The sequence below is a fragment of the Leiobunum rupestre genome, chromosome 2 (assembly GCF_980474605.1).
Source record: "Leiobunum rupestre chromosome 2, qqLeiRupe1.1.hap1, whole genome shotgun sequence".
Classification (NCBI taxonomy): Eukaryota; Metazoa; Arthropoda; class Arachnida; order Opiliones; family Sclerosomatidae; genus Leiobunum; species Leiobunum rupestre.
In genome coordinates, this window is record NC_143385.1 from 71,213,335 (window position 1) to 71,228,261 (window position 14,927).

The 14,927-nt window shown below is 37.8% G+C and overlaps 1 protein-coding gene across 1 annotated transcript; it reads left to right on the plus strand.

Moving 5' to 3' along the window:
* Window positions 1-854: 854 nt before the first annotated feature.
* LOC149958927 (uncharacterized) lies at window positions 855-3,421 on the plus strand. The gene is made up of 3 exons (XM_090165093.1): window positions 855-959; window positions 1,675-1,795; window positions 2,712-3,421. Exons 2-3 carry the CDS (start codon window positions 1,705-1,707, stop codon window positions 3,005-3,007), a joined length of 387 nt encoding a protein of 128 aa, XP_090021219.1. The 5' UTR covers window positions 855-959; window positions 1,675-1,704; the 3' UTR covers window positions 3,008-3,421.
* Window positions 3,422-14,927: the final 11,506 nt, after the last annotated feature.

Below are 14,927 nucleotides of genomic sequence, written 5' to 3' on the forward strand. Positions count from 1 at the left end.
GGAAACTGGAACCCCCGGTCCTCTTTCTTTTATACAGCTTAAAAAAAATAAAACCCTATGATAACCTTTAAGAACTGATATCTCCGGTCCTCATTTGGTAATGGGCCAACTGCTTTGTTCCCATTTGCGCAGTTCCCATTACCGCATATGCAATTTCGCGGTTTTCCATTTGCGCAGTTTTACATTAACGCGTTTCTCAATGGCGCGGCTATATAATATTCTATATTAAGCCTTTTTACCTTCAAAGAGGTTTTTTTCTGGTAAATTATTTTTAACATAAGTTTGTTTACCATCCAACGGCGCTGCTGGTGTATTTTTAACTACCGGTCGCGCAGTAAATACCAATAATTTTTAAGTTTTTCTTAGTTGAAATATCGTTTGTTGAACTATTCTGTTGGGAATATATCTTTAGTCATAACGGAAATCCTAGCATCTCCGAATTTGGGCTATTTAAGTTAACTATGTGATATCTGCAACGCTGATGGATTTTTTTGACTATCGCTATATTTTATATAGGAAATTTGGAAGCCTTTGTTTATAAACTACGCCTTTAGCACTCATTCAATTTTATTATTTATTGTTGTTCCGCTCATGTGCGTTCTATATTTTATTTTTTGAAACTCATGGCGAATTGTTCGTTTTATTTAGCGTTAAAGAGTTTCTCTCTACCACCTAAAAATGAGCAAAATAGCCTTGACACCACAAATCGCTGACATCGAACGAGTTACAGCTGGCATTAACTGCACGTGTTCAATTTATTAAACTTCGGTGCTTACAACTTTGGCACTTTAAATTATTTCAGGTATTCTATTGGCTAAGTACGTCGCGTCGTTTAAAGGCTTTGTTTTGTCACATTATTCAAAACCAAGTTTAAGCTTTTTGTCGCCTTGGCTTGATATAAAACGCTATTCGCTCGACTGTGTGAACGAGAAAGCACTAGCCACGTTTGATACTTTTAAGTAAGTAATCCATTTTGTCCCGGAGCTTCAAAGGCGGAAGAAATAGACAAAATAAAATGTAATTGTTAGTTACATTTTGGATTGTTTTCAAATTTGATTTTAGTTTCAAACAAAAATTAACGAGAAATCCGTATCCTTTATTTTGAACTACACTCTTAAAAAAAGGGTTTCTTTTCAAAAACCGTTAAGGGTGTTTTCTTGTCCCATATTTAACACCTTAACAGGTTTATAAAGGATGTTACCAAACGACTCCCTTCATGGTGTTACACTACCCCCTTCAGAGTTCTACAATACTCCCTTAAGGGTTCTATAATACTCCCTTGAAAGTGTTAAAATACTCCTTTTAGAGTACTAAACTACTGCCTTAAGGGAGCTACACCCTTACCAGGTGTTAAATCACTCAATTTACGGGGTAATATAACACCCTTTATACACCTTTTCAAGTTTTTAATTTGGGACAATAAAAATCCATTTAGGGCGTTTAAATTAACATTAAAGAGTGTTTTTTTACAGATATTACACCCTTAATATACCATTAAAACACCCTTTTTTAAGAGTGTACCTTGACTGAAGCGACTCTAACTGGTTCAAAAGTTACTACGAGCCCCCATGCCCCCCCCCCCCTGGAGCCGCCCCTGCTACCTATGACTATCACAAACAGTTCATCTTCTAAGTCAGTGATTGAATAATAGCGCACTATAACTCTTATTTGTAGTAAATCGAAATTCCCGTTATATTGAACGAAATGACCATCAGTTTCTTGCGCAGTCTCTTTTGTCTGCTCTTAATTATGGCTGCCGTGGAGAAGTCACAATCTGTTAATTTCCATCATATCGGTAAGTATAGTTGCGAGTTTTCTTACTTCCTCCCTTTACAGCCAACGTCATTCGATCGAAGCACCTTGGCAGCGTCACGCTAAGTGATCGGTGAAATGCAATAGACAAGAGGGAAACTGTTCGCCAGTCCAGGGATAGTGTAAGGAGGACTTAAATCTTTACAAATTCAGAGCACACTAAAGAAAAGTTGTTACTGATGTGTCCTCTGTGGGCTTTGTAGCGGGCAATTAATTTATACCTTATGAGACTTGCTATAACTAAAATGCGTCATAAAATCTGTCTAATATTTTGTAAATAACACATTTCACTTCTATAATACTAATGGATAATTCTCACCTTAGTGATATTTAAAAAAAAAATTGCGATTCTGATGGTTTGCAACCGTTATTATTACTACTTTAGTCTAATAATAATGAATTTATGATAGATAGCGCATTCTGCTTTGGTTAAAATGCTTCTACCTTTTGAATTACAGTACTACCACGGTCAGTACCACCTATAAGAATCAAAATGTGATATACTTCTGGTAATAATAAAATCTGCAAGACTGTAGGGTAATGTGGGGCCGCTTGAACATAGAAGAGTCTCATAGCCGCTTAAAAAAGGTTTTTGTATTTGATGAAAGATAATCACACCCAACTTATGGGCTAGACCTAATTTCTGAAAATAAACTTCCATCTGCGTGACAATGTGAAAGGGGGTTTGCAATCTAGCTTATTAGCTCCAGTTATTAAAAGTCTTCGTTCTTTGAAAGAATTTACGAGTTTACATATTTTACATTAAAGCTGGGCTAAACGGAGCAAGCTACGCCGGAACAAGTCGTAGCTCATGTCAGCAGATGGTGTAGCGAATTTGAATAAAGTTTATTAAAATTACCAATGCAAGCAAAAATTTCATTTATTCCATGCATTTTCAGAATGTAATGCGATCGAAGACGATCCGAAAACGATATGCTTGCAAAGGCCTTTATCATGCGCCAAAGGCGTCAATCCTTTCTGCTATGCTCATGGCAAAACACTGAGTTCTGCGAAATTTTGGTCATACTGCGTGTGCCCATGCACCAATAATGATCAGTGTAAGCACTCTTTTACCGATTACGAAATCAAATACAGTAATGGCAAGTGCCCTCCGGGTAAGGCTAAATGCGTTCCTATTAGAGAAAGTTATAATAATCTTCAAAATGGCATTAAATTTTGTAATTGTAGTTTTTGATTGACTACAAGTAATATAATTGCAATAAGTATGACACTAAATGATTCACGTTTATCAGAAACACCGCTTAATCGGAAATTAAGAAGAACGTAATTTTGTTAATCCTTTTATTGGCAATAGTACCGTGAGGCTAGTTGAGGTTAATATTTAAAATCAACAATTCATCATGATATTTCAAAATTAATATTTATCTTTAGTTTTAAAAGTTTTTATATTTTCCAAAGGCTTTGGGTGATTTCTGATGAATTATTTCGGAGAATAGGAAATGTCATACTTTTCGCTATTATTTTACTTATGATACTAATGCACGGGCTTTGCTATACTTTCTCTAAGCACAAATCTGTCACCCACTCTACATTGTAATTTGTATTAAATATGGTAATTAAAGACAATAATATATGATTTTTCACTTTATGATTTGAAGTTTGCCAAATTTCATTAATTTATTTTTAGTAAATATTTCTGCAAAATACGTGATTTAATCTTACAATATGTCTTAAAGCGTTTTCCAAGGTAATCCTAATTGTATTTAAAAGTGTTCAAATAAAGATGGATTTCCATATTTAGTGACTTGGCAGTTGTTTAGTTTCTTCTATGGTACATTTTGTACGTTTCTTGAGTTAATAGGTCATTCAAGAGAAATCAATCTTCCTAAGAATGCTATTTAAAATAAAGTTTTTTGAAATCAAATAGTATAAAATTTTCAGTATTATTATTTTTGCGGCGAAATAATGTTTATTAATTTGACATGGTTTAGAACTAAAACATTTCAAATCAATTCATAGTCAATATAATATTATTTGTTTAAAACTATTAAAGGCGTGCTTCTTAGCACGTCTACGCGAGCAACTTTTACATTGTCCAATTATTTTTCATTTTATTGTAAGCCTTTTCTCGAGTGGCTAACCACTTTTTAAAATTATGTACACGGTTTACAGGTTTATGAAACTTATTTCCGCTTTGGTAGAGTAAATTCTGTAATCAGTTCATCTCTTTAGTACAATCAAAGCTACAGGTTTGTACACCGATTACAGAGTGATCAGCGTTTTCTTCGCTTTGTTACCCCTTTCAATAAAATATTTCCAATGGTTATTATCATGAATATATCTAGCTATGAATATACAATAGCAATAGTCTCTCTAACCTCCCGCTAAAATTTGGGTTGGGCTTATCTAGTCACGCGATCAATCACATCTGCTCCGACCGAGTGTGGAGCATGCCGTCATTTCTTTCAGTCTCCTGATTGGCTGAAAACGCGTCACTGGTCTCGAAAGTTTCCACCCAAATCAAATCGACATGATAGAAGGGCTATATCGTAGGGTTAGATATTCATAGCTAGATATATTCATGTTATTATACTCGAACGAAACAATCAATGTTACTTTCATTTTTGAAAACAAGAGTGCTCAAACCGATATTTAGTACTTATTTAAATTTTATTTATTCGGCATCATTATTGATTTAATTTCCGAGTCTGAAAACGCATCGAACAAGCGTATAGTTTATAAACGTTTTCGTGACCTCAATTTGGAGGGGTTTCCATTTTCTGGCTCTGGTTTCGCCCAAACGTTGCTAGCGCGTTACTTTTCACTGCAACCAAAATAAAGACAACGTGGCTGCCCAGAGAAAACGGCCAGAAACTTTTGATCGGGACTGCCCAACTAATAATTAGTATTTAACAGAGAAACCATTTGGATTTCTAAACATTTACTCCGGAATCTGTAATTCTTTTTGTACGGAGTAAAAACCCTGTTATTTGGTTAGGGTCATTGTGAACCACTCTCATTAGGCTCCCACAGCTTTTCTTAAAGTCAATTTCTTAAACGCGTTTAATATGATCCGTTGAGACCGTCTCCTCGAATGCGTTCGCTAGGTCATCCCGATTAGAGGTCGGCGGAATGAATAAATTAACCGGCAAAATTTATTAACCTTAAATAGTTGGGTTAATTGTTTTTATGAACATTTTATACGAATAAACAACGATTTAACATAATCGGTTTTTTCGTATATTTATTGGATAATTTGCGGTTATAAATAAAAATAAAAAATGGATAATTTCTTATTCAGACGCCGACCTCTAATCCCGATCTATATTGGTTTTTACGACAATGATAAAAGGTACCTTACCATCTCAACTACGGTGACACAATGCTGTCATCCGAACGGGGTGTTCAATTAGGAGATCCATTGGGATTAGCGCTCTTTGACCTCATCTTGCAAACAGTGACTTCCCGCGTGGCAACTGATATTAACATCTGGTACCACTACGATTCGTCGCTGAGCGGAAGTCAAAGCTCAGTCCTCGACGATCTGCTACTTTCAGAAGATAATGTCCTGAAGTCCAACCAATCCAAATGCGAGATGCTACTTCTGAATTCCGGCTGCTTTGACGCTCAATGCTACCAATCTATACTCCGTTCGGCAGCTCCGAGAAATATAAAAAACCAAGGCCTTGTATACCATGGTTAGATATCTCCTTGAAATATCTACCGATCAGGTTTTTTTCTGTTGAAGAACTCCTTTGCTATACCAAAGCTGTAATATCTTCTACACAGGCCCCCGTGTGGCGTAACGTCTCTGGCCTCACTTTGTTTGATGAAACTTTTCTGTCAGCGCTTCAAACCGTTACGAACATGCCAATGGACGAGGCCCTTTGGTTACAGTCGCCATCCACGTTTCTAAACTTGCTATTCCCACCTTTCTCTCGTCGGTTTCCAGTGACGAGGCCATAGTTCGCGCTATTCTTCCTGCCTCTATTGACCCTAATGGCTTAGATTTCGCGATGCTTTATCTCAGTGGGAACTCGTTTCAGAAGCAGACTTACCAGCGGCGTAGGAACCGGTGGGGGGCAGGGGGCATTGCGCCCCCCCCTGGAATTTTGCCTGGGGGGCAACCCATGCAAATGCCCCCCCCTGGAAATTGCTTTTATTCATACCATAGTCCATCGGGCGGGGACGTCGTACCTTGGTCAAAATCCAAAAATATACATAATATCATTTAGTATTTTAGTAGCCTACTATGTCTACTTACTTTTCTTCAAATTATTTCAAAACATAACTTAGACAATGTGGGAGTTTTAAGTCTTTTTTCTAAAGTAGTATTAGATTAGTTTCGTGATATACTTTTTCATATGTGTCGGGTACCCGGTTTTACTACTAATATCAACACTATCATGTAAAAAAACGGTTTTATGTAAAATATTTGCTATTTGAGCGATTATGTTTCCCGCTTCAATGAGGCGGCAAAATTATCGCACAAATAACCTCACCTTCGCGTAGCAATACAGGTTGCCAACCCATTTAAATCGGCTAGTTTTAATTAATTGGAGTCGTGAATAGGGTTTAGCGTCGGTACACCAGCGCCACCGCAACATCGCACTGTTCTCGTAATATTGTTAAATAAAACAGGCGCTCTCGATTCCTGTCTCTCCATAGACAGTATATATCCCTTAGGGATTTATACTGTCTATGGTCTCCTTTGCACCTTGGGAAATACCAAAATTGCGTGTTTTGCACGACCTTTATCTTGCCACCTACGATTTCTTCAGTTGGTTTCGCGCCACGGCTTTGCCAGGTAGTTAAATAGTAAATATGTTTTGAATTATTTGACAGTGTTTGTAGGCCTATTAATTTTATTTGGAATAAAAGTTTACGCAATCAGGTAAGATGTTAAAGAATAATCTAAGATCGTTTAAAAATTTATCACTGAGGCTTCTAACTTTCCATGATTCCTTTATTTAATAGACTTAATTTTTCAAATTGGCTATTTTTAACAATAGGTACTTTTGTTTTTTTTGGGTTTTGTTTATTTTTTAGATGTATTATTTGTCAAGGATTACAATAACGCAAAAAGTTTTAACCGCAATTTATTATTTAGAAAGTTATGATAAATTTAAAATTGTGATTTGCCAGCAATTTTTACCTAGGAAAATACGACATATTTCGAGATTTTTGTACTTGTTGGATGAGGTAGGACTGATGACGAATTAGATTTAACGACAAGATATTACAAAATTTTTAAAACGTGTGCAAACCGAAAATGTGTTTACGGCTTTTTGGGTTACTTTAATTTTCATTTTATTTTGGCGAAAATGAATATTAACAAAGATATGCATTTTTAAACATTGGCCTTTTGCAGTGAATTTTCCCTAGGACGATTCTTTAAATTCCTAGATTTTAGTGCGTTGTGGATAACGTGGCGCTGATGAAGAAAAAGAAAATGTGGAAATGCCAAACATACTAACTTTCTTTTTTATTTCAGGTATTTTCGCTGTATTTCAATGCATTTTAGGGGTTTTGGCGGGGATAATGGGTTAGGTTATTTATATTATTAGGTTGGATTAATATCGGGTTGACGATACTTGATGCGTCAGGCTTGGTGCTGTCCTCTAGGTTGCGTTATAGATGACCCATAGCTTTTTTAGTATGGGGTTGGGGAGGCGCCGCGCGCCCCCAGCGCTCGAGCGAAGTGAGTGCGCGGCGCCATCAGGCGCCAATACTTAGAATACATTCGACATTGTATAAGTCAACATCATACAGACGACATATAATATGACATAGTATGGTTAAAAAAGGCTAAAATGCGTTGAAATACCGGAAAAATCCCCAACCCTTAAAAGTTAGTACTGTTTTGTATTTCAGCCTTTTTCTTTTTCGTCATCCGTCCTACTTTATCCAAAAAGTATTAAAATCTAGTAATTTAAAGAATCGTCCTCGTCAACAGTCCTACCTCATCCAACACATACAGAAATCTCGAAATATGTCGTATTTTCCGTTGTAAAAATTGCTAGCAAGTAGCAATTTTACATTGATCATATCTTTTTAAATAATGACTTGCGGTTAAAACTTTTTGCATTACTGTAATCTTTGACAAATAGCAAACCAAAAAAACAAAAAAAAACACAAAAAAAACAAAAGTACCTATTGTTAAAAAATCCCACTGAGCCTTCTAATTTTTTATGAATACACGTTATTTTTGTTACACTAGGCTTAACAAAAAATATATCTGATAGTCTTTAGATCAGATGTTTAAAATTTATTAAACATAAAACAGTTATGACTGAGGTTTCTAGCTTTCTACGACTACATGTTTTGTTATACGAAACTTAATAAAATATATTTTACACAAAAGTGAACTTAAATATTTAAACAATAAGTGAAAGATTTTGTAAATTTAAAGTTAAATCTTAGGTACTGTTAATAGGTTAGAGACTAGAGTACGGGAAAATTCATCATTCATAATTGTTGAGATAACGTAGGACTCGAGTTCGCGTTGAGAGAGAAGTTTAGACTAAGGCAAACAAGGGAGTATGTATTGTTTTTGAATTTTAAATATTTGACGTTTTTAGTTAGTGTCTGTAAGGGATTTGATTTTGCTTTACAGGATGGAAAGAGGTTTGGGCTAGCGGGAGAGGGATCGAATATAAATGAGGGGTAATCGGCCGGAAGAAAAAATTACTTACCAAGAGTCAGAAAAATTGAACTCTACAACCGGGAAATTTTAATTTAGCGAAAATATTATCGAATTTTCCACGGTTTTAACGCATTTGACCATAATTATCCACATCTGATTTGAGTTAAGTTCGTACCGCTTTTTTCTAGTCCTGAATAAAACAAATTTGTTTTATCAAGAATGTATTTATTTATACTCAGGGAGAATGAATATGTCGAGACTATCGACGGACACGTTGAGGCCCTAACCCCGTCACGCTAAGGGGAAGGGAGGAAAAAAGGAGGGGGTCTTATTTTTTGCGTCCTCGCAGCAGCTTTAATCGCGTCGAAAAACGTAATTTTTAAGAACCAAAGGAAATTGCAGTATTATTTGATTTTATTAAAACGGAGGAGCATACCGGGGGCCCCAACGGGTGGAACTGGAGAAACGCTAAAAATAATCTCGACATATTCATTCTCCCTGAGTATAAATAAATAAATACATTCTTGGTTTTATCTAGAATCCAAATATTGCGATTCGGTCTAGCATTTATGTTCTGATTTTGAATAAAAACGTTTTATTTAATTATCATGTATTTTGATTCAATGGATTCTTTTTTTTTCAGTGAGAAACTGAGAATAGTTAAGTAAAATTTTATTTCTTTTAATTACCTAAAATTTACAAAACTTTGATCCCCCATACAAATACTCACCCAAAAAGAGAAACAATAACAAAAAAATATATATCTGGAGCGTTCTTGTCTTTGAAAAAAATAGGCTTTTTTCAACACTGGGGGAAGACTTGGAGTTTTATCGGTTTGCCCCCCCCCCCTGAAATAAAGACCTTCCTACGCCCCTGCAGACTTACCATCCCCTGATCTCTGAATTCATCAACGTGTGTGGGAGGCCCCACTAGTTGAAAAGTCTATCACATGGTTGTCCGCCCATGCATCCAGTGGCAAAGACCAAGCCCGGCTACACTCGGTCAGCTCTGCAGACTCTGGCTGCTGGCTAAACATTCTTCCTTTGCTGTCCCTGAGTACACTTTTAAACAACAAGTCCTTCCGCATTGGCGTCACCCTTTGGTTGCGTGCCGAAATATGTGTCCCGCACGTTTGCAGCTGGGGTAGCCCTGTGGATTCATTTGGCACCCACGGTATGAGTTGCAAAAGAAGCGCTGGTCAACCTTCTTAAACGCGCTCTTATATCCTCTGGTGTTCCAGCTATCCCGGAACAACCGGTTTGTCGTGAGACGACGGAAATGACAAGACGGGAGGTCTGTTGTCCTCTGGCCAATGGGTAACCTCTGATCTGAGATTTCACTTGCACCAACCCTCTATTCCCATCGTTTTTGGCGTATTCGTCTTCAGCCCCCCCCCCCCCCCACCCGAACTAAGGAAGAAATCCAAATACGTGGGTTTTGAAAATCATAATTGCAATTTTTTTAGCCTTTAAAGAACTTGGAAATGGATTTTGAAACATTTTATTAGACCTAAATTGTTTTAAGTTCATGTACATTTTTGGTATTTAAATGGAGTAACTTTTTGCTGAACATTATCGAGATGGTCAATCTTTCGAGTTATGGTTCGTTATTTAATGGTGGGTACCGAAATTGTTGCCCTGTATTTTGGAGATGGTGGACGTAATTTAATACATACCGGGGACAGTTTGGACAGTGTGTCAGAATTTATAGCCCGGTGTACCTAGTAACAGAGACCATACCACCGGAGGCCTATCATCATAGCGCCCTACGCCAGGGTCCCCAAGCCCGGACAGGTGACAAATCCAGCGTGGGTAGCAGTACCCCACTACTGATGGTCGCACCTTAGACGCAAGCCACTCAACCCAGCAGAAGGTGCAAGTGGGATTAAGAATGGATGCTGTAGCAACTTTAGCTGAAACCCCACCGATGGAGGAAGGGAGTTAAGCCCTTTGGAGAGAGCTCCTAAAGGGGAACGACGGGCACACAACAGCCCAAGTAACCTGGCACAGCTGGCACCGGAGATCCCGGTGGGACCCCAAAAGGCCGGGAAACAGGACCACCGTGCCCTCATAAGGAGGCCCGCCGCCCCACAGCAGGCTACCCAATCCGCCGAAGTGGCCAGTTTGCACGGACCCTCTCCGTTAGCCTGAGCCGAAGCTCAGTATCCAGCACCTACCTGACCGAAGTCGGAGGTGGAGATAGGACCATTTGACCAGAGCTAACATCTCCCAGTGTGCCACCGCCCTTATGGGTTACAAGAGCCGGACCCCGACTCCCCGGTAAAGCCACCAGTTATTGCACACTCTGACCCATTAAGGGACGGACAGTTTGGACCGTAGAACCTAGGTTTCTTGGATTAGGTCAGCCTAATTTGGACTTTGAGAACACTGCTCTTGCACCCTCCTACGCATGGTTACCCGGCCACCTGAATTAATGTCGCTTGATGACTTAGGCCTAAGGTGGTGCCTTGGGTATTAGCCTAGCTGATTATTATTATATTTTGCCGCATATCATCGAAGTGCTGATTTAAAAGCGTGTTTCGAAAATTTTACGCCAATATAAGGTACCATCCATACCGAGCTACACTTCACAAAGGACATATGGACTTCTGTAACTGGCTGCTCAATGCGATGAACGACGATCCTTAAATTTACGCACCAAGTTCTTTTTCTAGAGACGGACCTTACAAACATCAAAATAATCACCTATGGTAGGACGAAACCCTTACTGGGGATTCGAACATCATCACCAAGTTCAGTTCCAGTTTGACTTTTGGGAAATCGTTTGATTGGTCCAGTGTTCTTGCCTCAGAATCTCAAAGACTACTTGCGTTTTTTACAGAACGAGCTTGCAGGTGCAATCGAAAACCTTTCTTTGGCTGGAAGATGACTAACTGGGTTTCCTCACAGATGGGTTCGGTTTTTTGGCCAGCAACGTTCTGACACTGCTAGCCTTTTTTCGGTGGGGATATATCAAAGAAAGGGTTTACGCAACTCTTATGGAAACGAGAGCCGAACCTCGCCGGAGAATAGAAATTGCTGGTCATAAATAACACCAGAAATGATAGAGCGTGCATTTGATGGTATGATTGATCAAGCTCTAGCTCGCGTATAATTGAACCCACTTTGTAACCAATTATTGTATTTAAAAAACCCGATAAGTTTTTGAACGTGCAAAATATTCCGCGTGTTTGGCATTTACATTTTTTTAAACTAGTACAGGTATTCCGTAATTGGAGGTTTCTTCGATTCCCATAATACGTGAATGCGTACGTGTATTTGCTATCTCTTCCCCGGATCAAACAAGTTTATTTAGGCTTGCCCAGCTTGTCAATTTTTAAAATCGCCTTTTACAAAGAAAAATTGGTCTTTTTCTATCAAACCAAAGGTATCCGTAGGTTTTAGATGATGCTCTACAAAGTCTCAATTGACAAAAATGATCTAGCACCTAGTGGTGAAAAATTATTATTTATAGAATTGTGAAAATATTTTCAGAAAACGATGAAATTTCAGCTATCAATGAGCGACGGTGTATGATTTATGTCACGCAAATTAAATGTCAATTCTTGTCCGAGCGTTTGAAGTATCAGGTCACTTCTTCCTTTGGTTTTTTCGTGATAGCAAATCTGGCAAATCATATGGTAGGAGTTTTTCCGGAGTTCGCGAGGAATCTATTTAAATGTCAATGAAGACGGCTCCTATCAACCGATTGCAATGGTTTGGGTATGAAAAGGAAAACGAGTAACGTGATAACGAATGACCAATCAGTGACAAGTATATAATTCTTTAATTTTCAGCCTTAAGAAAGAAGACAATGTAAAAACCGCATAGGGTGTCAAGGACGAAATCTATCTTTATGATATGGTGTGTCGTCTACTAGGGCTAAAATCTTTACTGACGAAATAATATCGCTTGAAGGGCTTGCCACCACCCTCCTACGCGTGGAACCCGACATTAAAAGTCGCTAGATGTCTCGGGGCTAAAGTGGTGCCTTCGGTATTAGTATGGCTAATTATTATTATTACACGCATACACTTTGAAAGAACATGAAAACAGTCGGAAAAAAATTGCGCACGCTTAAAAATAATGTAGCGCATTCGCCATCTTTTGTTATTTATCAATAAAAAACGTTAATATTGTTACTGACATGTTCATATATGTTTTAAGGGCCAATTTCGAAAATTTAAGCAATACACCGAACAGACCATTGACAGCCTTAAAGGGGAACGGCCAAGCTTTTCCAAATATGGCCTTATTTCCGTATCAAGAGATTAACAAGACGTTCAATATACTAACACGTACCTTTTTTTGTCCTGAAAAAATAGCTTTTGGCCCAAAAAGTTTTAATGAAAAATAACGCCAAGTGTTTCGGTTTGAATTTTCACCGCCATCTTAGGGGCTGCCGCCAGCGCCCCTAACCCCGTATGAGTGATTTGCGAACTATCCTAACTTTTAAAATCGCGCAATTTAGGCTTAAGTCTCTTATAACTGGAACGCGCCGCACGTGCGAAACAAATTTTTGGCGTCTTCAGCAGCGCGCGTTTACGTTGTTTTTCTGTCTCACCGACTTCTCACCAGGTGTCGCGGCGGACGCGCGCTTTTCGATTTCCCCCAATTTCTTTATTTTATTAAAAATTAACCACTCAATATTTTTTGATGCGGTTTTCCCCATAAATTTTAGTTTTTAATGGGCTATAGGGCTATTTAACTGGACAAAGCGTGACCGTTCCCCTTTAAACAGTTCGTTAATTGTTGTCAAAAGTTCATAAATTTTAATTATTTCGAGCAATTGTTGATAACAAGCCTCTAAAAATGAAAAAAAAATTTCATTGTTAAATTCAAAACGAAGAAATCAAACCGATATAACAAAAAAAAACCATTTGAAACGAGGCAAGGAATATTTAAAGCAGCGTTCAGACTATGTGAAAATATTACGTTTGCGTCGATCGCGTCGGTTCTTTCGATTTCTTACACCGTTCAGACTTCTCAACAGAGACTTTAAATTTTCGCGCGTGTCGTTTACATTTTTTCATTTCGTTGCGGACTGCCTAGATGGCGTCTCGGTTTAAAGCTCAAAACGTTCATAGCAGACAATTAGCCTTATGCCTCATCAGCGCTGACTCTAGGTAGTAGCGACCTTTAGAACCATCGAAATACTATAACCAATCAGAGGTGGATAAAAAATTATTTCAATTTTTCCGCCGTTATTACTGAGCTCTGATTGGATGAACAGTCACCTTTTATGTTCATCTCCGTGCAAGGTTGGTTCCTTTCTGAACAGTGAAATGAACGAACCGACGTGACCAACATAACCGAAACGACACTACCGATGCTAACGTAATATTTTCACATAGTCTGAACGCTGCTTAACACAAACATTATTTGAACAAATTTATCCGCTATTTCACCAAACAACAAATTGTCAAATGTTATGGCAGATGACGCTTTTCATACTAAAAACGAAACGTGTAATAAGCGTTTTTAATTACAGTCGCCTTGTCCACCGAAAACCAAATGGGGATATCATCCTAACCAAATTTAATCCTGGTCGTGTTTCTGGTCCTATTCGCGATTGGTTTGCAATAAGCACAAGGTAAACACTACATATACAATTTTAATCATCTAGACGTGCAACGAATCGCTCTCGAATGCTTTATTATTATTATTTAGTGCGTTAGGAAAATTTTCAAACGCTAGTAAGTCTGAATTTGGAAAAGCTTCAAGCTTATCCTTTAATTAATTAATTTCCTTTGATTAATTGAAATTAATTCATTAATCCGTATACTTTAGGTTATTACAATTCGGATAGGTAATGCCTCCATGATTGTACAGCTAATTTATCTAATTGCAAAATGGTCATTTTGGATTACTCAATAGGCGGCTCAATTCCGATAATCAAGCACAAGTGCGAATGCGACGTCTGATGATCAGTACATCGGTGTAAAGATATAATATGTTTGATAAAACAGCTAATAAAGGGTGTTAAATCGAAGAAAATCAATGTTGGTTGTTGAGTTTCACCATGGACAATTACTGAAGGACATTTCTCGGCCAGGTTGGCAAAAAACCGGCTTTTTTTATTTAAATTTAAAAATCCAGTATGGGTAAAATCAGTTGTATCCGGTAGTTTAAACCAGTTAAACCCATTAATAATAAAATGCTCAAATTGCTATATCTAGCCCTCATAACTCCGAAAATGCTCCAATTGCCCGATTTCGAAATTACGTTTTTTGCGTGACAGTACCTTTTTATTGTGAGGAATAGCAGGCTTATTTACCTGTTTTTTTACTGTAACATGGCGGCGTATTTTCACGCGCAAAATGAAATTTAAGATCCCATAATTGCCTTATTTTTTTAATATTTCTAATTCATTTCTCAATATATTGTTTTTCATATATTTTCATATAAAAAAGTGGTTTTAACCATGGTTTTTTTTCGGTGCTAGACTCCTAGTTCGCGATTCTCACGCAAGGGCGCTATTAGGTTCGAGGCAAACCAAATTGTCCCGT